General features: G+C 42.5%; 1 protein-coding gene across 1 annotated transcript in view; it reads left to right on the top strand.

Moving 5' to 3' along the window:
• Nucleotides 1–24,885, top strand: part of ANXA5 (annexin A5) — a 57,972-nt gene extending 33,087 nt beyond the window's left edge. Inside the window, exons 7-13 of the mRNA XM_044302039.1 lie at nucleotides 3,988–4,067; nucleotides 7,234–7,290; nucleotides 7,422–7,515; nucleotides 14,016–14,111; nucleotides 16,791–16,849; nucleotides 23,075–23,197; nucleotides 23,868–24,885. Coding sequence (XP_044157974.1) covers nucleotides 3,988–4,067; nucleotides 7,234–7,290; nucleotides 7,422–7,515; nucleotides 14,016–14,111; nucleotides 16,791–16,849; nucleotides 23,075–23,197; nucleotides 23,868–23,930 — 572 coding nt within the window. The 3' untranslated portion in view covers nucleotides 23,931–24,885. The remainder of the gene's footprint in view (nucleotides 1–3,987; nucleotides 4,068–7,233; nucleotides 7,291–7,421; nucleotides 7,516–14,015; nucleotides 14,112–16,790; nucleotides 16,850–23,074; nucleotides 23,198–23,867) is intronic.
• Nucleotides 24,886–25,321: the final 436 nt, after the last annotated feature.

Raw genomic sequence — 25,321 nt, 5'->3', positions numbered from 1 at the left:
TTGCTTGGGATGTATTGTTTGAAGCCAAGGCGCCCGGTAAAATGTATAAGGGACTCGTCTACGCAGATGTTTTGCTCTGGGGTATAAATATCTGCAAATTTCAGGTTGAAATGGTCTATGAGGGGCCGAATTTTGTGGAGCCGGTCAAAAGCAGGGTGGCCTCTGGGACGGGAGGCGGTGTTGTCACTAAAGTGCAGGAAACGCAGGATGGTCTCAAATCGTGTCCTGGACATAGCAGCAGAGAACATGGGCATGTGATGAATCGGGTTCGTGGACCAATATGACCGCAATTCATGCTTTTTTGTCAGGCCCATGTTGAGGAGGAGGCCCAGAAAAGTTTTAATTTCGGAAACTTGGACTGGTTTCCACCGGAAAGGCTGGGCATAAAAGCTTCCCAGGTTAGCGGTTATAAATTGTGTGGCATACCGGTTTGTCTCTGCCACAACTAAGTCTAAGAGCTCCGCAGTCAAGAACAGCTCAAAAAATCCCAGGGCAGAACCGATCTGAGCTGTCTCAACCCGAACTCCAGACTGGGCGGTGAAAGGGGGAACTACAGGTGCGGCTGAAGTTGGGGACTGCCAATCGGGGTTTGCCAGCACCTCAGGGACTCTAGGGGCTCTACGGGCACGTCTTTGCGGTGGCTGCGACGGGGTCACTACTGCACGTGCCACCGTACCAGCTTCAACTGCCCTTCTGGTGCTCGCTACTTCACCATGTTCTACGGCAGTGCTGGTACTAGGTCCAGGAAGGGCTGGGCTGCTGGTGTATGCCTCACCACGTAATCCGACAGCACCAGCCCCACTCTGCTGCTCTTGAAGCGGATCCTGCGCAACCTGTGGTCTAGCGACACGGGGCCGGGTACGCCTGCTGCTATCAGGGACCTCAGCCTCCTCGTCCGAACTTTGGGTCAGAGAGCCACTGCTTTCTACAGGTTCGTATTCTGACCCGCTGGATTCATCAGATGAGGGTTCCCACTCCTCATCCGACTGGGTCAGAAGCCTGTAGGCCTCTTCAGAAGAATACCCCCTGTTAGACATGTGGGCAACTAAATTTAGGGGTATTCCCTGAGACTACCCAAGAAAAAAAAAGCAAGCCTGTCTTACAAATGGGAGGCTAGCGAAGTACCGGAGGCCGCTGCGGTTGATAAAAAATATCAAAACAGATTTTTTTTATCGCCGCAGTGCGTGTAAAGTGAATGTGCAGCGATCAAAAAAAAATTTTTTTTTTCACTGCGGTGGGGCGGGCGTGGGCGAACGCACGTGTGGGCGACCGATCAGGCCTGATCGGGCAAACACTGCGTTTTGGGTGGAGGGAGAACTAAAGTGACACTAGTACTATTATAGATCTGACCGTGATCAGTTTTGATCACTTCCAGATACTATAAAAGTACAAATGCTGATTAGCGATACGCTAATCAGCGAATAACGGACTGCGGTGCGGTGGGCTGGGCGCTAACCGATCCCTAAACTACCTTACCAAGGGGCCTAAACTATACTGAAACCTAACGGTCAATACCAGTGAAAAAAAAGTGACAGTTTGCACTGATCACTTTTTTCCTTTCACTAGTGATTGACAGGGGCGATCAAAGGAGTGATCAAAGGGTTAATTGGGGTGATCTGGGGCTAGTATGTGGTGTAGTGGGTACTCACAGTGATGTGTGCTCCTCTGCTGGAACCAGCCGACCAAAAGAAGGAGCAGAGGAGCACAGCAGCCATATAACCCCATCATATTTACTAATATGTGGGGTTAAATGGCTGCTGATTGGATTTTTAAAAAATCAGCAACCTGCCAGCCAATGATCGTGGCCGGCAGGCTGCTGACGAAATACTTGGCTACGAAATGCCGGCCCGCGATGCAATCTCGCGAGATGACGCACCGATGCGTCCAGGAGGAACAAATCAACCACCTCCCGGACGCATCGGTGCGTTAGGCGGTCGGGAGGTGGTTAAGACTGATCCGTCATGGCTATAGAAGACATAATACAACTGGATCCGTTTCTGACGGATGCATGTGGTTGTATTATTGTAACGGAAGCGTTTTTGCAGATCCGTGACAGATCCGTAAAAAACGCTAGTGTGACAGTAGCCCTAATAAGGTCTTTGAAATGCATTCACATAGGTCAATGATTCGCAGCATATCTGGCACATCTGAAGATACAAATATTTAATTTTGCTGCTGTTAACTTCTATGGAGCTGGAATCGGGGGGTGGGGGGGGGGGGGGAGTACAATTACATTACATACAAGTAATAAGGTATAGGTAACTTTGTAAAAAAAGTAATCTCCCACATTAAAATTCACTGAAAGAGCCATAAGTGACTATAGAAGTATATACCATTTACCTAACATGGTAAATCGGTGCGTGGTGATAAATTCTATAATGTGCCCATGTAACCTGTGCCCACACTAGCTATGTACTATAGCTAATTCAGTCATGAAAACCCAACGTAGAGTAACATGGAAAAGTTTGGGTACCCCTGGTCAAAATTACTGTTACTGTGAACAGTTAAACATATTAAAGATGAAATGATCTCCAAAAGGCAAAATTTAAAGATGAAACATGTTTTTCAACATTTTAAGCAATATCAGTGTGTTAGTTTTGGTTTTGTACAATTTTAAAGTGAAAAAAGGAAAGGAGTACCTTGCAGAAGTAAGAACCCAAGGAGATTTGAGCACACATAGTCACAGACCTTAAATAGCCTGTTAGTTAAGGCTTGTTCACAATCCACATGGGGAAAGGGCAGGTGATCCAAGTTTCAAAGCTTTATAAATTCCCAGACTCCTCCTAACTTGTCCGAAAAACGGTAGCCATGGTTTCTTCTAAGCAGCTGGCTACAAAAACTATTTACAAGCTATGATTGTCAAAGGGGTTGCTACTAAGTACTAACCATGCAGGGTGCCCAACGTTTTGCTTCAGACCCTTTACCTTTTTTTGCTATTTTAAAAATGTAAATGGTGAAATGTTAAATTACAAAGTGAATGTGTGAACTTAAAGAGGACCTGTCACCACAAAATCTAATGCAATCTGAAAGCAACATGTTTTAGAGTAGAAGCTGAGCAGATTGATGTATATTACTGTAGGAAAAGGTTCAGTAAAACCTGTAATGTTCACATTTATATCTGTTTTCACTTCCTGTGAAGATCTATTGGTACAGGAGAGAGGGGTTATCAGTGACTGACAGCTCTCTCTGTAAACACACCTATACATACCCTGCTATCAATCTCTGATAACACCACCCCCCTGTACTGATAGTTGTTCACAGGAAGTGGGGGAAAAAAGCAGAGATACAAATTTATAAATTACAAGTTTTACTGGCTCTTTTCCCAGAAAACTATATATCAATCTGCTCAGCTCCTCCTGCTCTACAACATGGGGCTGTCAGATTGCATAGCATTGTGTGGCAACAGATCCTCTTTTTAACTTTTTGCCTTTTGGAGATCATTTCATCTTCAACATAACTGTTCACAGTAACAGCAATTTTTGACCAGGGGTGCCCAAACATTTGCATGCCACTGTAGATGTATCCTTACAACTACAGCTATTTGTGTAGTTAAAGGGAACCTGTCATCTGGATTTTGGGTATAGAGCTGAGGGCATGGGCTGCTAGCACATCCGCAATACCCAGTCCCCATAGCTACATATGCAAATTAACCTGAGATCAGTCCTGTATGTGAGATGAGTCGGGGTCAGGACTCATCTCAGGTTAATTTGCATAATCCCGGTGACAGGTTCCCTTTAATAAAGATATGGAAAGGGCATAGCTCACTCTGCTATGCCCTGTTCATAACTCCCATTCACTTCTAGAGCTGTTTTTGTAAACTCGCAGCCTGGATCTAACATGACAGGATGACTCAGAACAGTGCAGGATACGTGGTGGTGGGACCCACATTCATCAGACACTTCTGGCATATCTTGTGGTTATCCCATGAATCTATGACATAAGAAAACCCTGTTATGGATGATATTTTTATATTTTATTTTGCTGTAGAGTATGGGTGTGAGCTGGAAGATAGCATCACTGGCGATACATCTGGCTTCTTTCAGAGAATGTTGGTGGTTCTTGTCCAGGTTAGTCTTTTCAAATAGTTTTTTTTTATTTATTTTTTTTATAGTTGCTACTAAGTTTGTGCAAGTAGTTAATCAGATTGTCAGGGCTTTTATTTCCCTCAAATGCAACAAAGGATTATAATGTATTTCAGCTACTACTGGATTATAGTTTGCAAAATAAAGAATTTTAATAGGAAAGTCACCAATCAGGGAAACTTAAAAAAAAAACTTGCATTGGTAGCCAGTTATAGAGATGGTTTCATTTTTGTGTTTTTATACATTATGTGCAAATACTGTATATCTAAATCAATGTCATCTACAAATCGGCACAAACAGATCTCATAGGGCCCCATAGGAAACACTCCCAAGGTAACGCCTAATGTGACTCCCAAGATAAATCTACGTGTTTTTTGTTGTTTGTTTAATTAAGACTTTTAAATGACTTTTATGCTTATTCTGAGCATTATATTTCTCAGTGTATTACAATCAACTGGTATAAATACATTGATAAATGCTCTGCTTCATTTCATGTAGTATATTATAAAACTGGCTGCCTGCAGCCACCACTAGGGGGAGCTCAGTGCATATAACTTTACATAGTTGAGAAGAATGCCATGGAAGTTGTAAAAATCTCCTTGAACTAAGCTTCCCCCTAGTGGCAGCTGCCAGAAAATGCAGTGTCGGGAACAGGAAAAGCGGGGTAATGCCAGGTTCTCCTCCTCCAGTCCCCATAGCAGTTGCATGGCCTGCCTCTATGGTAGGTACGTCACTGCAGTCTACACACACTGTAATAGATTAATATGGAATTTAGATTGAGACCCAACAGGTGCCTAAGTGAACAATGACCATCTCTGTACACTGCTGTGGAATGTGTTGATGCTATATAAATTAAAAAACACTGATGATGAATGTTAATCTCCTTTCATATGTCACATCTTCCTTGTGACTGGTTTACTTTTAATGGTAAATCTATGTAATGCAAACCTACCTAATTCTGTAGAAAACAAGGAATTCCTCTGTTGTAGCATATGGCGCATTTATACATGATTCTTAGGCTGATTATCGGGAATGAACATGACTACTAACACTTATTCCCAATAATCTGCCCGTGTAATTGTGCAGCCGATCACCCGATAAATGAGTAAAACACTAGTTCATGGAGCGAAATGATCTTTCATGCAGCAGAATAAATCCTGGTTTCTGGGCAGCAGACTGTGCTGTGTGATCAGTGAGGCTACTTTCACATTAGCGTTCGGGGCTCCACTTGTGAGTTCCGTTTGAAGGCTCTCACAAGCGGCCCCGAACGCATCCGTCCAGCCCTAATGCATTCTGAGTGGATACGGATCCGCTCAGAATGCATCAGTCTGGCACCGTTTGTCCTCCGCTCCGCTCAGCAGGCGGACACCTGAACGCTGCTTGCAGCGTTCGGGTGTCCGTCTGGCCGTGCGGAGGCAAACGGATCCGTCCAGACTTACAATGTAAGTCAATGGGGACGGATCCGTTTGAAGTTGACACAGTATGGCTACTTTCACACTAGCGTTCGATCGGATCCGTTCTGAACGGATCCAATCGTAATAATGCAGACGGAGGCTCCGTTCAGAACGGATCCGTCTGCATTATATTAGCTAAAAAAAGCTAAGTGTGAAAATGGCCTAGTGCGGATCCGTCCAGACTTTCAATGTAAAGTCAATGGGGGACGGATCCGCTTGAAGATTGAGCCATATTGTGGCATCTTCAAACGGATCCGTCCCCATTGACTTACATTGTAAGTCTGGACGGATCCGCACGGCCAGGCGGACACCCGAACGCTGCAAGCAGCGTTCAGCTGTCCGCCTGTCCGTGCGGAGGCGAGCGGAGCGGAGGCTGAGCGCCGCCAGACTGATGCAGTCTGAGCGGATCCGCTCCATTCAGACTGCATCAGGGCTGGACGGCTGCGTTCGGGTCCGCTCGTGAGCCCCTTCAAACGGAGCTCACGAGCGGACCAGCGGACGCTAGTGTGAAAGGAGCCTATGGCTCAATTTTCAAACGGATCCGTCCCCCATTGACTTTCAATGTAAAGTCAAAACGGATCCGTTGGCACTATCATGAACAAAAAAAAAAAAAAAAAAAATTTATTTTTATTTTTTGGGTTCATGGTAATGCAAACGGATCCGTTCTGAACGGAGCCACCGTCTGCATTAATATGAGCGGATCCGTTCAGAACGGATCCGATCGAACGCTAGTGTGAAAGTAGCCTGAGTCTGTATGAGGAAGAGGGATTGCAGTCGTCCACCCATCCCCATACAGTGCATGTAAATGCTATTCTTTCCGCCACAGATAAGCAGGTTTCTTCCTGATAATTTCCCACACCCCACGCATGTGAATGCGACTAACGATAATTTATTTGCCTGGACAAACAACTATTTCACCCAATTAGAAAGCATTTTGCTCGGTCATCAGGTGATCGGTACCTTTTGGAGCAGGTATGCCCAACCTGTGGCCATCCAGCTGTTGCAAATCTACAACTCTCAGCATGACTTTGGACTGTCCAGGCATGATGGAAGTTGTAGTTTTGCTGGACAGATTGTTAGAACCAAGCATTCTTATGTAGGAACGTTTGTCCCTGACAATCGGGCTGTGTAAACCCGCCATGCCACATAACTTAGGTGAAGTCATGCATTATTAAAGTGAATCTTTCATCGTGACCCTCCCCTCCAAATCTAGTATAACGTGTGGCCCAATCTAGTATAACGTGTGGCCCCACACAATATATGCATTTCTTATCTTTCGACTCGCTTTGATTCATCACAATAATCCTGCAAACGGTCTATGCTCTGTATGCTAATTATCCCAAACTACTAAGCTCTCAGTGCAGTGGACTCCGAGATACCGCATTAGTTTACAGTTCATAGACCATGTCTGAGCTTACTGCTGGGGAGTGCAAATGAGCTGAAAGAAGTACATTTATGGAATCTGTTTCGTCTATCTATGCATTAGTCATTCAGGGGGGTGGGGGTGGGGTGCTCTGATCACAGATTCCCTTTGAAATAAATCAGCCATCCTTAAAATGTATTTGATGTAAATCTTCTTCATTGTATAGATTTTGACCCTGTAGTGTATTCCCATTCTGCAGACTATTGAAGTGGCATCATTGATATTTCTTTTCATGTGATCACACTTATTTGTGTTCCTCCATATGCTTTTCCAGGCAAACAGGGACCCGGACTCCAAAGTGAATGATGCTCTGGCTGATCAGGATGCCCAGGTCAGTGTGATCTTCGACTGATGACATGACTAACATGAATTTTGCAATCATTCCCTGAAGTGATTCGTTAAATTTGTCCTTTATACTTGTTTCTACCTGATATCTCAATGAATTTAATTCCTTTCTGCCAGGATTTATTTAAAGCTGGTGAGCTTAAGTGGGGTACAGATGAAGAAAAGTTCATCACAATATTGGGCACACGCAGCAATGCCCACCTAAGGAAAGGTAAATCACCATTCATGTGTTTTACTGTGACCTCTAGAACATGAGTCCAGCTTCTGTGCTGTCATTGTGCATTTTATGTGTGTGTTTTTTTTTTTCTTTTCTTTTTTTAATATCCAGACCTCATCTAGTACATGACAATCTCTTTCTAACTAACAAAGCTAGAATCAGCCATGTTCCTCCCATGGATCCAAAGATCTCCCCATTCATTGTTCTGCTAGATTTATACCAAGTTGGTAGCTCAAATGGAACGTCCATTCTGCTGCAGCTCGGGGGTGTGTGTCCATTCTGCTGCAGCTCGGGGGGGGGGGGTGTGTGTCCATTCTGCTGCAGCTCGGGGGGGGGTGTCCATTCTGCTGCAGCTCGGGGGGGGGGGGGGTGTCCATTCTGCTGCAGCTCGGGGGGGGGGGGTGTCCATTCTGCTGCAGCTCGGGGGGGGGGGGGGTGTCCATTCTGCTGCAGCTCGGGGGGGGGGTGTCCATTCTGCTGCAGCTCGGGGGGGGGGGGTGTCCATTCTGCTGCAGCTCGGGGGGGGGGGGTGTCCATTCTGCTGCAGCTCGGGGGGGGGGGGGGGGTGTCCATTCTGCTGCAGCTCGGGGGGGGGGGTGTCCATTCTGCTGCAGCTCGGGGGGGGGGGGGGGTGTCCATTCTGCTGCAGCTCGGGGGGGGGGGGGTGTCCATTCTGCTGCAGCTCGGGGGGGGGGGGGGTGTCCATTCTGCTGCAGCTCGGGGGGGGGGGTGTCCATTCTGCTGCAGCTCGGGGGGGGGGGGGGTGTCCATTCTGCTGCAGCTCGGGGGGGGGGGGTGTCCATTCTGCTGCGGGGGGGGGGGGGGGTGTCCATTCTGCTGCAGCTCGGGGGGGGGGGGGGGGGTGTCCATTCTGCTGCAGCTCGGGGGGGGGGGGTGTCCATTCTGCTGCAGCTCGGGGGGGGGGGGGGGTGTCCATTCTGCTGCAGCTCGGGGGGGGGGGGGGGTGTCCATTCTGCTGCAGCTCGGGGGGGGGGGGGGTGTCCATTCTGCTGCAGCTCGGGGGGGGGGTGTCCATTCTGCTGCAGCTCGGGGGGGTGTGTCCATTCTGCTGCAGCTCTCTCCCTTTCACAGATCAGGATGAAACTGAGCATGTGCGGCCATCTCAGTAAGCAGGTCAAAGAAATAAGAAGAATAACAAACAGCAGGTTTCACTACAAATACGTTTTATTGAATGACTCGGTGGCTATGCTAACATTTTAATTACATGCAATTACAAAAGTAATTTAGATCCAAGTGCTGGTTTGTACGACCCCTTTAATTTATTACAAAATAGAGTAGTGTTGCAAAATGCTGTTTTATATAAGAAAAATCTTACACGCCTGGCTAAATATGACTGTCTGTCTGTAAATGAACAGCTTAGCTTAATGTCCCGATCCGTATGATGAGGGTTAAGGTCTAGGCGTGTAGATCCAACATTTTCTGCTCTAATAGTAATGTAGCAGCATGCAGAGTGCTTAAGCTGGCCATATGCTAGAGGTTTCAGATGGCCATATGCTAGAGGTTTATCTGAACCGTTGCACCAGAGTTTTGTCTGAGGATAGTGCTAAAAGTTAGAATGAGCCTCCATTGATGGTCAGCACATTTGTCATATGACCTGGACATCTCTAAGTATTGTTAATGAATTGACCGGAGAAACCCTCAACAAAACCAACACAGCAGATTAACTTTTTCAAGATGGCCACCTTCAGTTGGCATCTGACCAGCTTGTTTGTGGCAAAAGTCAAAGATCTCTAGTGTATACTAAACTTTAGCCACTCTGCGTGCCACAGTATAGTGCCTCTGCATTGCTTTTAGGGGAATTTGGAGGTATTTCCAGCCTTATGAATATATGGGAAATTGAATCAAGCAATTTGAGTCATTGCTAACATATATTGGCTGCTAAAAGGTATACTTCTACAACACTGGCACGGAGTTCTCTCATCTTTTATACAGTGTAAGACCAATGGTTATAGTTATAATCAATTACATGCCAATGTGCTGAAAACAAATTTACTCTTGAATTTGTCTTATTTTAATCCTTTTCCTAAAAAGCTTAAAGGGGTTATCCAAACTATAAAACATGTCCTCCAATACCCGGGCCCCTCATATAGATTATACTTACCCCACTCCCCAGCATCTGTGTCGCTATGGATCCCCACACGCCACCGCTACATCTCCCCACAATTCTAGGGAGGCTCGTCCCCGTCATGGCCTCTCATTGGAGATGCAGTGCCGGCTGTGTGGGAATAGGGAGTGATGTGGGTACCAGGGAGCGGGGTAAGTATGATCTATAGGAGGGGCCCGGGCTTTGGGGGTGTATGTTTAATAGTTTTGATAGCGTCTTTGCTGCTTACCGTATATAAAGCAGCATAGGTAATTACTAAAGAATAATGTGGGTGGTCTTGTGCATACCTGTGGTGGCACACCAGTTCCTCGGTAACCTTCCAACAGTCACTCGCCACCATTAATAAAAATAAACAAGATGGAACATTATATGGTGGTGTAGCAGTCCATGCATTTACACTGTTCCCTCAGGTTGGTGGTCATACACATTAGACAGAAGTAGGTTGATGGCTGAGCGATGGTTTTTTTATACACGACCATACACATTTTTGTCCATATTGTTTTAAACTGCTCATACATGTTCAATGAAGTTGGGCGATGGAAAACATATCTTTTTGGGACTTTTGTCCATGAATGAAGAAAAAAAAATGCCAGATGTTACATCTCTGTGGCTAAAAGGAATGTTTTATTCCATATGCAAGAGTGTTAAAGCAAGAGCATTGTACATTTTTATTGTACAGTAAAACCTTCCTTTTATCCGTGGTGTGGGAATGTACTGCACTCTTATCTCATTAGGCTACATTCACACGACACATGTGTGCTGTCCACATCCCTAGTTCCGTTCTGCGGCCACGCAAAATAAAATAGGACATATCCTATTCTTGTCCGCAATCAAGAATAGGCGTTTTCTATGATGGCGGCATGTGCAGTCCGCAAATTGCAACTCTTCAAGTGCATGTTCGAAGCAAGGGTTATTAAAAAAAATTATAAAAAGAGGAATCGCCTATCCTCTGGTTCCAGTGGCGAGTTCCCCTGCCAGCACTGAGGCCCACAATTGCCCAGCAGTGGTGAAGTGTGGGTAGACAGCCAGAGGGGACCGGGAGCAGAGGAAAAGGAAGCTTGGCACTGGAACAAGAGAGCAGGTGACAAAGTCAGTCATTATTTATTTTATTTTTTTATCCTTTGCACCCATCCTGAACATATAAAAAGGGGCTTCCCAGTTCGAGTGGCCCTTTTTTTAAAGTGTTTGTTTTTTTTTTTTTTTTTTACTTTTTATTACAGCTGTATTTTTGTTGACACGCCATGTTTTTTGGGGGATGTTATCTGGTTTATGAGGGAGTTCCTAGTGGAAAGATTTATAGAGATCATATATATGTGTGGCATATCGACAGATAGAAGCGAGTCCTCCATGCATGAAGCATTTGACATACTTTGGCTATGCCATAAATGATTATGATGGTAATACCTCCATGAAAACCAGGGAGCATGCCAGATAAAATACAATTATAAAGGGAAATAAAAATATCATCAAATCAACATTGATTCCATAGTATGTACGTTAGTTTTCTTAATAAGGTAAAGCCCAATCTCACTATGAAGAACTATCACTTTTCTAAATGATCTAATTCCAAATGTTATTCCTAACAACGTGGAAAATGTGTAATACGGGAAACTCGTATAGCTATTTTAATCTTTTCCATGTGTGAAATCACCACGACTTTCCAACTACAGGAAATTTTTCCAGCATAGACTGCTGGCAACTGATAGTTAAAATGTTCACTTCTGCCTTTAAAAACATATTGAAGTCTATGGCGCTACACTCCATATACAGCCTCAGAGTTAAATATACTTTCCATTGAAGTGTTTTAATAATAATGGGGGGGGGGGTATAATGCACAGAAAAGCCCTTAATTAAATATGTTTACAGTATAGTATCCTTTGCCAGAATTCCAGAACCTTCGGAAGGGATTTCCTAATTTCTGATGTGGACTGCCTAAAAACACAAAATTCCCCAACAACGCTGCATCTTTTCACAGGACAAATCAACTTAAAGCTGAGCATTTTCCCAAGGACACTTCAATCCGTGAAAATTTCATATGCATCCACCTTTAAAAGGTCACTGACTTTTCATTAAACTTTTGATGTCATGTAGACATATCAAAAGTTTTCATCGGTGGGGCTCTGAGTGCTAAGAACACGAGCAATCCCTAGAATGAGGAGAGAAAAGCGCTCACATACTGTGCCCTCTCTCCTTGCTGGGCTAGTCTCCATTCCGTTCCCTGCAGCGAGAGGCACTCTGACCCCTACCAAACAAAACTTTTGATGTTTCTATGACGCATCAAAAGTTTTATGAAAACTCTGTGACCTTTTAAAGCTGAATACTTATGGGATTTTTGAGGATGGACCTGTGTGATGTTAAATACTTTTGTGTTCCTTAATCAGGTGTCTATACAAATGAATGACTGTGAGAAATCCTGAGTTTTTGTGAGGAACCCCACCCTCCCACCAACAACTGCCTCTGAAGATCTAGAGCAGGGGTGCACAACCTGCGGCCCGGGGGCCACATGCGGCCCTTGATACCATTCTGTGCGGCCCCCAACCATCTGGTAACCGACATGTATGCCTATGTCTTGTGGCTGCTCACATGTATTTTTCATGTATTTCTCCCAATAGGTGGGAGTCCTAGAAGTGCAACTAGACATTAATGGTATATAATGTGTGTTCAATATGCCATAAGTACAATATTTCAGTTGTTAATACAGCTTTAAATTTTAATTGCGGCCCTCGTCATTGGTTCAGTCTGGCAATGTGGCCCCCAACCAGGAAACGTTGTGCACCCCTGATCTAGAGGCATAAAGGGAAATGGGCTGCATTAGGGGAACAAAGGAGCTAAGATGGCAAACAACCCATAAGTCCCCTTTTCACACGAGCGAGTTTTCCGTGCGGCTCCAATGTGTGACGTGAACGCAATGCCCCCGTACTGAATCCGGACCCATTCATTTCAATAGGTCTGTGTACATGAGCGTTGCTTTTCACGCATCACTTCTGCGTTGCGTGAAAATAGCAGCATGTTATATATTCTGCGTTTTTCACGTAGCCCTGGCCCCATAGAAGTGAATGGAGCTGCGTGAAAAATGCATTGCATCCACAAGCAGGTGCGGTGCGATGCGTTTTTCACTGATGGTTGCTAAGAGATGTTGCTTGTAAACCTTCAGTTTTTTATCATTCTCGTGAAAAACGTATTGCACACGCGCAGAAAAAGCATGAACGCAATCACAGAAAAAACTGACTGAACTTGCAAAATGGTGCGAGTTTCACTGAACGCATCCGGACCTAATTCGTTATGCTGGCTTGAAAGGGACCTTAGTGACACATTAAGTGAAACGGGTAAAACACAAGAATTAAATCGAAGAGAATCTGCCAGCCACACAAACTCTGAATACCAGTGGATCTTCACAGAAGACAGTCCACACCGATTACCCAGTATCACCTTAACAGTCGCTGTTCTGCCCAGCAGGTTTAGAAAATTATTCTAGTTCATTCTGCCAGGGTCAGGGTAATTCTGAAGTGTTTAGTATGGTTATAGCACCATCTAGTGGTGTTAAGTTGTATTACACTTTGTTTGCCTGTTACAATACTATTGCATTGTGGGAGTGCAAAGCATTCTGGGAAAGAAGTCTCCAGGACACATCAGCAGAGCTGTCCTATGCATGTATCCTTCTCAAACTCCACCATCCTTGTAAAATCATATCTGGTGAGATATCTACCTTTGTTTCAGGGATATTGTGTGTTGCAGAGCTGTTCAGCTAGTTGTAATTGTTACTCAGGGAGTTATTACTGTTAGCTAGCCATGCAATCTTATGTACAGGCAGCCATTTTACCATATGATTCAGTGTTAATGTAATGTTATAGTACATGCTACGCTATGCTTAATACTTATACATGTTGTTTGTATTCTTGTAGTTTTACCAAACAATCCTGTTTTATCAATCACATATGTACGACCTGTTGACCAATAGACTACAAAGAATAGTCCTCTTATTTGGAAGACAGGAATGGTTTATGCTGAATGTCAGACTGCACAGTGTGTGAACGTGTATCAAGACTGAACACTTAGCAAAAATGCTCAGGAGGGAAAACTGTATAGTGGCGTAGTAGTCAATGCCCTTTCACTGTTCCCTCACGTTTCTATGCAATATTGTATAATAAGCAGAGATCCATGGTGCTTGGAATTGGGCTACATTCACATGAATGTAATGTTTTCCGGATCCGCAAATTGCGGATTTGCTTTCTAAAAGTCTGCAAGTATGATTATAATCCTTTGACACTGGTTAGCAGTGTTTTGCATGAATTGACTTCATAACATCTGACTCCAGGGTATAAATAACCTTAGCATGAGAGACAATGAATTATTTTTCTTTTTCTTTCAGTGTTTGATAAGTACATGACCCTCTCTGGATTTCAGATTGAAGAAAGCATTGGGCGAGAGACATCTAGTCACCTTCAAAAGATTCTTCTTGCCATAGGTAGGGATCAATGCTTTTTTGTTTAATGTACTGTTTTGGTATTAAAATTAAAACTGCCGCCTAAACTGTACCTTTACCAACAGCTATCAAGAAATTCTTCTAGGTGGTGTTTTTCCTTTTTATCTAAAGTTTTTTTTTTCCATGAGCACAAACGACCTAAACATGGACACCTGACTGAATAAAACATTTAATAAAACTTAGTAAAATACATTAAAATCAATGATGTTAAAGTGGCCCCGTCTGATTTTCTAAACTCTGGAGCGTAATGCAGTGGTGTATTCTAGTCATGGGCACATAAGAGATGTCACGGGAGTACCGAATAGGACAGCTATATTTATATAAAGAGAGGCTCAAAATATATTTATTGGGAAGAGACTGACATCTACACTCTTCCTAAAGAGCCCCTTGTGGAAATAGATCCCTATTCTTGCCCCTTGTGGAATTTTTTTTTTTTTCATCTAATCTATTCTCTATAGTTTTGTTGTCTTCTTCCTTGCTGTACATTCTTGTATATCATGATTTATTTTCCTGATTTTTTTTTTTTTTTTTTTTTTTTTTCCCATCAATTTTGTATTTCTAGCACAAAACCGGTGGTAGTTCTATGATTGACTGACAGATTATAGATGTAGCCGAGCTAAAATTGTACTCTGATAATACATGACACAGTGTTATCTCCTCACAAGCCATTGAAAAAGTCAATTAATATATTCTTGCCATTGTTTACTTAACGCGTTAACCATCATGTTTAGCTCTGCTGCATCTGTATGTGCAGTTTTATAGCAGCCAGAAGAGGCTATTAGATGTTATACAATCTAAGCACATTTTTCCTTATCCCAAATTGTTATCCTTTTCATTTGAGGACCCGTGTTATAGAAAAAGACTTTTGGGCATTGATAAATAACTCTTATACTGACCTCATTGCAGTTATCACCGTATACTTGTTGAGTTTAATAGGATAATCTAATTTTAAAAAAGCTGCAAATTATTTTTAGCTTTATTTATAACTGGATATAAAGGGCAGCAGAATATAGAGGAAGATAATTTACCTGCCAGAAATCGGTGTCATGGTAGATCCTGTGTTATCTATATTTTCCTTATCTTTCATGGTAATCTTGCCTATGAGGGTAATGAGATGACTACTGAAAAGTGATTTGTACAGAAAAAAAAGTGTTTTTATTATTAGGCCCGATGGCCAGTGTAAAAACTGCAGGACTGTAGATTTATAAAATATAAATAGTGAAGTGGAAAAATCAGAAAAAAAAAATCTGATTTAAACAAGTCATTTTCTGGTGACAGAGTGTGATGACCCCTAAAGGAAGTATGTTACCAGCAACCTCCCTATCAATTGGTTTGCATAGATACATAGCTGTGGTTCATCACAGCTCCGGTGTTCTTAATATGCAAATTAGGCCTTTGGTACAGTCCACTCCTTTCTGTGGCCAGCCCCTCCATGACTGCTTTGATGGGGCCAGGCAGTGAGAAAGCAGCCAGAGAGGGGCTGGACTCAGAAGAGTGTAACTTCGGTGCAAGAGCAATTAAGCAATAAAGATGTCTTGAATGTAGATGGTTGCGAGTTCCAATCCCCACAGAAGCATTTAAAAAATAAAGGCAAAATTAAAATTTAATTCTCAAGGTGTCCCTGACAGTGAAAGGTTTGATTTTATTGAAAAGAAATAAAGCAAAATGTAAAATATTATCAAATAACACCCGTATTAATCCACGCCAATCTTTTTAACTTTAACCACTATTTTTTGTTGGGAACCCTAACAGCACCCCTGCTCAGGATGTCTTTAGGCCCGCTCACTGCAGCAAGCCCAGCCTCAGTAAGGGTCATCAGGACTCACTTTGTAGAAAATTATCTTCTTCTTATTGCGATATTCTGACCCTCATAATTTTTTTTTATAGTTATGTCTACGAAGATGTGTGGGGGCTTATATTTTGCAGGATGATCTGTCATTTTTGACTATTTTGGGGTGTGTTTTTATTCAATTTTCTTGGGAGATAAAGTGACGAAAAAACGTTGAATCAGCCTTTCACCATATAGGCTAACTTTTTTTTATATTTTAATAGTATGGGCGTTTTCGCATGCGGAGATGCTCATAATGTTGTTTTCTATTTTGTTTATTTTTATTTTGGTGAAAGTGGGATGATTTTTTATTTTATTATTACAGTACTTTTTTGCTAGGTCTCCAAGTGGACCACAACTTGCAGTCATCAGATTGCAACTTATACAGAATAATGGAAATGGCTCCATTATTCTGTATAGAAATCACTATATCACAGTTCAGTGCTAACAATGAGCCTTGATGCCTAGTACAGTAGTACAGGCTGCGGCTCATTTTCAGGACAGGGTGCTTTCCCTAATCTCCGCTGGGGGGAAGCACGCCTTAAGAGGATGCCCACACTTCTGTTTTTTGTTTTTTTTTAACTCTCTCAGATGCCTTGAGTGAGGGGAACTGATTGCTGTGAGGGGAGGGGGCATGTGGTGTATTCTGGGGTCATGAGGGTGCAGATCTGTGTGAGGAGCTTCATGGGGTGTCAATCTGTGAGGGAGGGCCGGAATCAACAGAATGTAACGGTGTTGTTAGTACATTATTACAAGATGTAGGGCCCCACTTTTGATTTTGCCCAGGGCCCTGTCTGTAAAACAAACCTGAAGTGAATGCTTTGTGTTTTCAGTGAAGAGTGTCCGAAGCGTTCCTGGCTATCTTGCAGAAACTCTCCATCAAGCAATGAAGGCAAGTTCATCTAAAATAAAAAATAAATTTCAGTGTTGTCTATCCTGTATTTGAAGCATTCTGATTGTGGTCAGCGTTGGTAGCCTGACAACTGGTTATTAATTGCATTATCTGAGAAAACGTCAGTGTAAGGGCTCATGCACACAAGTGCAAGTGCTCAGTGCCCATATTGTGGACGGTAAACGGCCGGTCTGCAATATACGGGCACTGGCCGTGTGCACTCTGTGCTGTGGATGTGGACCTATTGACTTGAATGGGGCCGCAATCTGCAAGATACGACCGAGGATAGAACTTCACCTTTTGCAGAGTAGAGGCACGGATCGGAAGAACTACAAATCGCCCCCGTGGACTTTCGGGTCCGTGCCTCCGCTCCGCAAAAAGAAAGAACATGTAGTTTGTGGACGCATTCAAGTCAATGGGTCCACATTCGCAAAAGGAGTGCACACGGCTGGTGCCCATGCATTGCGGACTGCTATTTGCTGTCCGCAGCATGGGCACTGAGCGATTACACTTGTGTGCATGAGCAGTTTGTCTGGCCCTGTTGCTGACTTCAGATACATATGTTAAAAAAATCTAATCTGCTGTGTTGAATTTTTATGGATCTGGGGGTTATAGTGTTACCGATCATTCAATCCACAAGATAGTTACAGGTGGCACTGCCGATACTTTCCAGAAAACCCGAATGCTCCACGAGTATCTCCTGATACCTCCTTATAAACCAGTCACAGCGGTGCACAATCCTTAAAGTACAGTCGTCCAAATCTTCCAAAACAAGACGAAGAAATAGGCAGCACTTACCACTGGTTCTTTTCTTTTTTTATTTCATTATATCAAATATACAAAACGGCTGGGTTGCAGTTAGCCAATTTCACATACAGCGGCGACGGCTGTTTTGCGCACAAAAAGTAGCATTTCCTCAGGCCACGACGTCAGCACGAATCTACGTGCTGAACTCTTATACTATGCATCCAGTTGTCATAGAAACCGTAAACAACCAAACGCACCAAATCTAAAGGTCAATTAAAAACAATGAACAAACACAAGTACGCTATTACAAAAACACATTTTAAGTCATTTTGGTCATTCAGACCTAACTGACCTAGTGCTCCCGTTCGTATTATCCATTTTGCTTCCTTTTGCAAGAGAAGGCGGTCTATCCCACCCTGAGGTGGGGAAGGGATTACCTCCACTCTGGCAAACCGAAGAGCTTCTACGCTTCCTCCATGCGCCTCTCTAGCATGATCAATTAATCTGCGACAGCCCTTTCCTGTTCTTATGGAATTAAAGTGCTCCCTAATCTTTTCGAACAAGCACCTAATGGTTTTTCCTATGTAAAAGCAGCCACAGCCGCACATCAATAGGTAGATCACATATGTGCTTCTACAACTTCTGAAACTGGTTACTATTTGAGTTATTGAACCTATCTCTAAGACTTTCTTTTGGGAATTGTACTTACAAAAAGAGCAACTGCCGCATTTGTAGTTGCCCTTAGGCAACCTCTCCTGTAACCAGTTGCTCCTTTTCTCCCCTATAAACCTGCTTCTAACAATCCTGTCTTTAATTGTATGACTTCTCCTGAAGGTTATCAACGGTTTTTCATCCACTGACCCCATCAAACCTGTATCTTTCTTCAAAATATCCCAATGTTTAAAAATTGCTGTTCGTATCAAATTGGCCATCGGGCTAAATTCGCTATGGATGCACCTTAATCTAATAAATTGCCCGTACAGCACAGATTTTTTCACAGCATAGGAGTGAAAACTGTCGTAGTGTAGTAGAGAGTTGGTCGCCGTAGGCTTGCAGTACCCCTCCGTGACTAACTCTCCACCACATACCACAACAGAAACGTCCAGAAATCGTAGACACAGACCCCCATGCAATTTTTATCATTCAGGTACTGTACAAACTCCTTGCACAGTGTTTCAGTTCCGGACCAAGCTATAAAAATATCGTCCACAAACCGGAGAAACAATTTAATGTACTTGAAGTACGGATTACTGGTGTTAAAAATACATTTATCTTCTAGCCTCGCTAGATATAAATTCGCAAACGTGCACGAAACCGGAGTCCCCATCGCCGTGCCCACTTTTTGTCTATGCCAGTTCATTCCAAACTTGAAGACATTATTATCCAGAATAAACATTAGTGCCTCCTGCACAAAAAGTGGTTAGCCACTGATGAAGGGGTCATTCTTTTAAACCCTGAAACGCGTTTGGTACTATCCCCTAGCATCGGAATCAAGACGAGCATATATTGATCACCTGAGGAGGATTGGAATCCATTATCCAAAAAAACATCAAGTCGTGCAGATAATACCTGCCATATAGAGGAAATCATCATCCATTGCGGGGCCACTTGTATAACCAGCGTTGGCGCGAGATTTCCTGACGACTGAGCCCTTGAGACCGGAACTCACAACTACACAGGAGGTATACCGTGAAGGGGAAAAATAATCCACAAAAGTCCTCCCGGTAAGATTGTTACAGTTTGTCAAAGTAAGCGATCGCATTATCTGGAGGATACAGCGGGACGCCGCTGTTGTAGACAAGTGAGCGGGACGCCGCTCTGTTTATTGTCAGCGCTTGATTGCGCTTAAGATTGGAGATTGCCTGGCATAGTGATTCGGATTTTAGAGGACAATTGGCGGTTATCGATCGTATTTGATACAACTTTTATATTGTGGACATTTGACATCAATGTAAGTTTGGTTGACCATCATCCCACCTAGTTTTTTGGATCCTTTGTTATAAAATTACATAGACAGTCCATCAATCTAAAATACATTATTATTAATGTCATATTAACTGTATAAGTTACCATTCAGATTTTACCTATCTTTTATGTACTACTATTAAATTCTACTGGTTTAATTACTACAGAGGGTGCCCCACTACAATTTATTTTATTTAATTTCATTTCTGTCAGATTGGGTGTTATCTGTCAGTGGGAGCACCTCCAAGTGATAACCCGTCACTCGTGTGTGACATATCTTCAAGGTTTTCTTGTAAAACCTGCTGATACAGGGGGGCAAAACGTGGATCCAATACCTCCTGAAAAATGTTCCATATCTGTTACAATAGAACTATCGTAGTTAGCTCCAGTAAGGAACTCTAAATGTCATACCTCACTCTCATCGAACGGAGTGTTAATATTAAAGGCTAATTGGTTAAATTGCAATGGTATCTCACCTTCCTTTTTTTTTTTTTTTTTTTTTTTTTTTTTTATATCCGGCTGAGTTTTATCATGGAACATTTTACACAAAATTTTCGAACAGCTTTGTATAAATCAATTTCAAAGATTGTGGGGTCAAACTGTTCAACCAGACTGTATCCCAGTCCCCGATTGAGGACTGAGACACAATCTGGAGTCCGTTCGTATCCTGTCAAATTTATAACCTTTTCCTCACCACCAGGAGAATCGGCTACCACGGAAGACATTAATGTCTCCATGATACCTGTTTCCTCTGGCGAGAAGATTTCCTGACTCCTTTTGATTTTCCTTGCGGCCCCTATGGGTAGCTCGTCTAAAGGGTGTTCAGTTAATTTTTCACAAATTTTCCCCACCTGACCTATCTCGTCAGATACACTAGAGTCCGAATCTGTAGTCCAACCCCCATTTCTATGCTGACTAATAAATCTTCTCCTGTTGTATCTTCTTCATTTCATATTCCAGTCAAAAATGTTCCCGGAATCATAGTTTTGTTTATCATGTAAGAACTTATCTTTTTTCTATCCTTTCACCTCCGCCTGTATCACAATTTTAATTTTTAATTTAATCGTTTTTTAAAACTCTAACTGGGACTCGGTCTTATTTTTAATTCAGATTTTGCTTTAATCAACTCCTCTTTTAATTTTCATATTCAACCATTATCTCTTTTTAAGAACAGTTCCATAATTTGCAAAGAAAATTGTGCAGGTAAACTTTGCCACTCTCTCATAAATTCTTCATCATTGTCATACTGCAACGGATCCTTGTATACTCTTAATCCTTTTGGGACTCTCTTGCTCTCTTTAGAAGATTTAAATGAGTTGACTGTCAAGAACAACCGCACTTCACGGTCAGCTAGTTGCGTTATGAAAAAAGATACAGGTTTGATGGGGTTAGTGGATGAAAAACCGTTGATAACCTTCAGGAGAAGTCATACAATTAAGGCCTCATGCACACAGCCGCTGTTTGGGTCTGCATCTGAGCTGCCGTTTTGGCGGCTAGGATGCGGACCCATTCATTTCAATGGAGCCGCAAAAGATGCGGACAGCACTCCGTGTCAGTGGCTCTGTTCCGCGGCACAGCAAAAAAAAATATAACAAGTCCTCCTATTCTTGTCCGCGATTTGCAGACAAGAATAGGCATTTATATTGCAGGTTCCGTTCCGCAAATTGCGGAAGGCAACACGGGCGCCTTCCATTTTTTGCGGATCCGCGGTTTGCGGACCACAAAAAAACGGCACGGTCGTGTGCAGGAGGCCTAAAGACAGGATTGTTAGAAGCAGGTTTATAGGGGAGATTATAGTGCAGGACATCCTGCGGCCACATGTGTTGCCTCTCATGGCAGGGCTTCCAAGTGGAACTTTTCGGTGGCATAATGCTCAATCACACACAGCAAGGGTTTCCCAGGAATGTCTCAGACAGATTGCAACACTTTAATGAACTGCCCCGTCACCAGATTTATTGACAATTAAGCATTTATGGGACTAGCTGGGACGCCAACTTTAGTCACCTATGTGCGTTCAGGATTTACAGGCCCAGCTGTAACATCTGTGGGAAAATGTGCCGCAGGATACCATGAGGAACCTTTATGCCTCCATGCCCAACCTTATATATTATTGTATGCAGGCTAGAGGTGGCCGACATAAGTTTCATAAGATTCCAACAACGCCTCCTTCTTGGTGTGTTTTTTTTAATTTTTTTATTGTCTATATAGGAAAATTTTGGTTTCTTCATGTATTAAAGATTGTTTTTGTTGCCGTCCAGTGGTAAGATTTTTCTGCATGTAATATAGCCTGTGAGCCCCACTGGGGGTAGTGAGTGATGATGTCTGTAAAGCGCTGCAGAATATGTCGGCGCTATAGAAGGAAGTAAAATAAATAATAAAAAAACAAGATATAGGCGTCTACAAAGGAAGATGGTGCAACGGGCGCCTCCCCCTAGGGACCTCTAACTGGACCAAAGTGTAGGAATGACGAGTGGTATAGTGCAGCCTAAAATATCATTGTGTGTCACGGTGATCCTACCTGGATACGGCTGGACCCCAGGCTTTGGCTCCAAAGCAATAAATGGGGGGAATAATTGAGGGATAGAAGAATAACTGGAGTCCAGATCTTGAGATGAAGTTCAATGGCAGCTTTACTTTGCATAAACCTTCTTCACCAAAATGGTTTACAGGCTTTGTCTTGGTTCCAGCAGGCTTTAGCATGAAACTGGCAGGCAACCGCCACTCTGCTAGATCTGTTTCTCTCTAACTCTGCTGTACTGACAGGCTGGCTGTATAACTCTGCTTCTTCTGTATGCTGCACTTCACTTTGTAGTCTGACTCTAGGTTATGCCAGGGAACTTTTCTCCTGGCTTCTGAGGCTTAAAGCTTTGGCCTCCATGGCCAGCAGAGCTTAGGGTGCTCTCGCTGGTGTGGGCACATTCAGCAGAGACATTTCCCTGTACACCCTTCCCCTAGCTGGGGCTAAGCTATGCTGACTAAAACTTCTGCCCCACCCTTCCTGCACAGGGGGTTAGAATGGAATGGCAAGTTCTATTCTCTCTAAGTATAGATCTGCTGTGTTTGCTGCCACCTGCTAGTGAACCAGGCACATTACATGTGAACATAACAAAATAGGAATGCACATTGTGGAGGACCTGGGATAAATACATAAGATGACATGAGGTTAGGCCAATAAAGAAAGTAGCAAGGTGCAGAAGTGGTAACACCACTCTGGCGTGTTTAAAGATGGTTTCAGCAAAAATCTGTCTGTGTTTAAAAATGTTTTCAGGACCTCTGCATGCAGTATTCAGTAGTCACTGCTAATGTATGCTTTCAGGGAAATGAAATCTGCTCTGTTTAAGTGATGGATACAGGATTTCTTGCTGTGCAGTTATGAAAGCTGTTTCCTATAATGGAAAATTGTATAACTTTTTGTTATACAAAGAATAACATTTATTGTCCCCCTGATGAGCATGTACTCCCTGTATATTCATTTGATCATATTCATTTTGGTCTCCATTTCACCCGCTGCAGGGAGCTGGCACTGATGATTGCACCCTGATTAGAGTTATGGTTTCCAGGAGTGAAATTGATTTGCTTGACGTTAGGAAGGAGTTCCGTAAGAATTTTGGGAAATCTCTTCTCCAGGCAATTAAGGTAAAATATTATCCATTTCTTTTACTGTTTGACTTTTTTTTTTTTTTAAAGTTATTTGAAAACTTAAAGGGGTTTTCTGAGACTTTATAACTGATGACCTACCCTATGGTGATTTAGTCCACGTGCTGGTTTAATGGTCCTAACTTTATTTGTTGGACTGTCAAAATAATTTTTGCAAATATTTTTATTTATTTTTTTTACTTGGATAACACTTAGGGATTATTATTATTTATTATTATTATTAAATTATATATATATATATATATATATATATATATATATATATATATATATATATATATATATATTTTTTTTGTTTTTAGAGAATTTTTTTGAGTTTTATGTTGGGAAAACTGTGGAGACAGTTTTAAGTCCTTTTTTTTTTTTTTTTTTTTAACTATTGCTTTTTATTTTTTAAATATGCAAACTGACACCAAAATTGTTAAAATGGGTTCCCTATTTTGTGTCTGTTTTGAGATCTAATATTTATAGTTTTGCCTAAAGGGGGAAACTATGGCAACTGTTTTTGTTAGTGTTAGCAGTAATGTAGCAGAAGTAACCACTAGCTGACTTGATGCAAACCAGTTGTGTTTCCTCTTCTGTGGATTCTATGTAACTCATTGAAGACTGTATTCATCCATGCCTTATAATTGTTATGCTTTTCCTGCAGTGTGACACATCTGGAGACTACAGAAATACCCTCCTCCTTTTATGTGCTGGGGATGATGAGTAATGTTACTGTTCCCAAGAATGCAACCATGTATAAAGGCTGGATATTATACTAGAACAGTTACTATATATATTTGCTAAGTATATTTCCCCTCCCCCACCCCTACTGTCCTATAACATCTGTGTTACAGCATTCAAATAGCAACACGTTAGCCCCTGTATTAGGATCCTTTTATACAAAGATTTCTGCCTGTAATGAGCGCCACTGACAATACAGCAAGTCGATCGATCCTGGTTTAAGGACCTTTTACACAGGCAGACAATTGCCCAAACGAATGGCCGCATGATGGATTGTTCACTACTTATTATTGCTCTTTTTTTTCTATTATTCTCATCGACAAATTAGCATTTATATCAGCATTTGTCATCTGATTGGCCAGATATTTACATGGAGCAATGATAGAGAATGAACATTCATAGGAAAGTTTCTTCGCATGTTAATCACCATTTACATCTGCAATATCTAGACCCATGGTTGTTAGACTGAACCAATAGAATCTGGGGGGGGGGGGGGAGATTCTGGGTGTTGTGGATGCTAAATTGTGCCCATATTATGGCTGTGTAAAACTAGCCTGACGTGTAGTCTGGGGCAATATTCCAGGTGCTAATATATATACATTCCATTGAAGGCAGACGTTAATATTTATATGTAACTGCTATTCTACTCCTTTTCAATAAAATTTGCATTAAAGCCAGTAGCTGCAATTTCCAGTCATCTGAGACCTTTCCATTTCAGATATCCGATGCGTATTTCACTCTACGGAATTCTTTTCTGTGGATTTTTTTTTTTTTTTACTTACTGCTCGCTCACTTTCTCAGCTGCTTTTCACAGTATTAGATCTTCAACATAGTGATAGGTGTTGCACTTGACAGAGTCCGGCCTAATATGTTCAGGTACATGACATAATGTAAAGCATGCTTTCCTTTATAAGAAATAAATCTCCTAATGTCACAATGTGTTCATGCGTGGTTGTGTTTTTTTACATTTTAGCTTTAGATCTGTACAACTTATTACATTGATTTTCTAAATGTTTTCCTGAAAGTCTTGGTATTTCTTCTTTCAGTCAGTGTACAGCAAGCTATTATCTCTGGAAATATTAAAATCCTCACTTTGCAATCTGGTAATGCTGTTTTTGAGCTTCTGCATACACACACTATAACCATTTCATTTCCAAAGTGCAAAAAAACACTGATGTTGATGGACTGCTGTGGCAGGGGGTCCTAAGACGATTAATAATTGTGGTGAAACCAACCTCGCCACTGGGTTTTGGAGGGGCCTGTTTACCAGCCTCTTGCCCCAGGATTATGGGCCCTCATCAGCCAGGCCTCATTTGTTCACAAAGGACTTGGACTAACTTGAACCCCTGGTCTAATTCATGCCACTGTGGGATGTTA

Source organism: Bufo gargarizans, chromosome 1, assembly GCF_014858855.1.
Source record: "Bufo gargarizans isolate SCDJY-AF-19 chromosome 1, ASM1485885v1, whole genome shotgun sequence".
Taxonomy (NCBI): Eukaryota; Metazoa; Chordata; class Amphibia; order Anura; family Bufonidae; genus Bufo; species Bufo gargarizans.
This window is presented reverse-complemented; position numbering and strand designations above follow the sequence as displayed.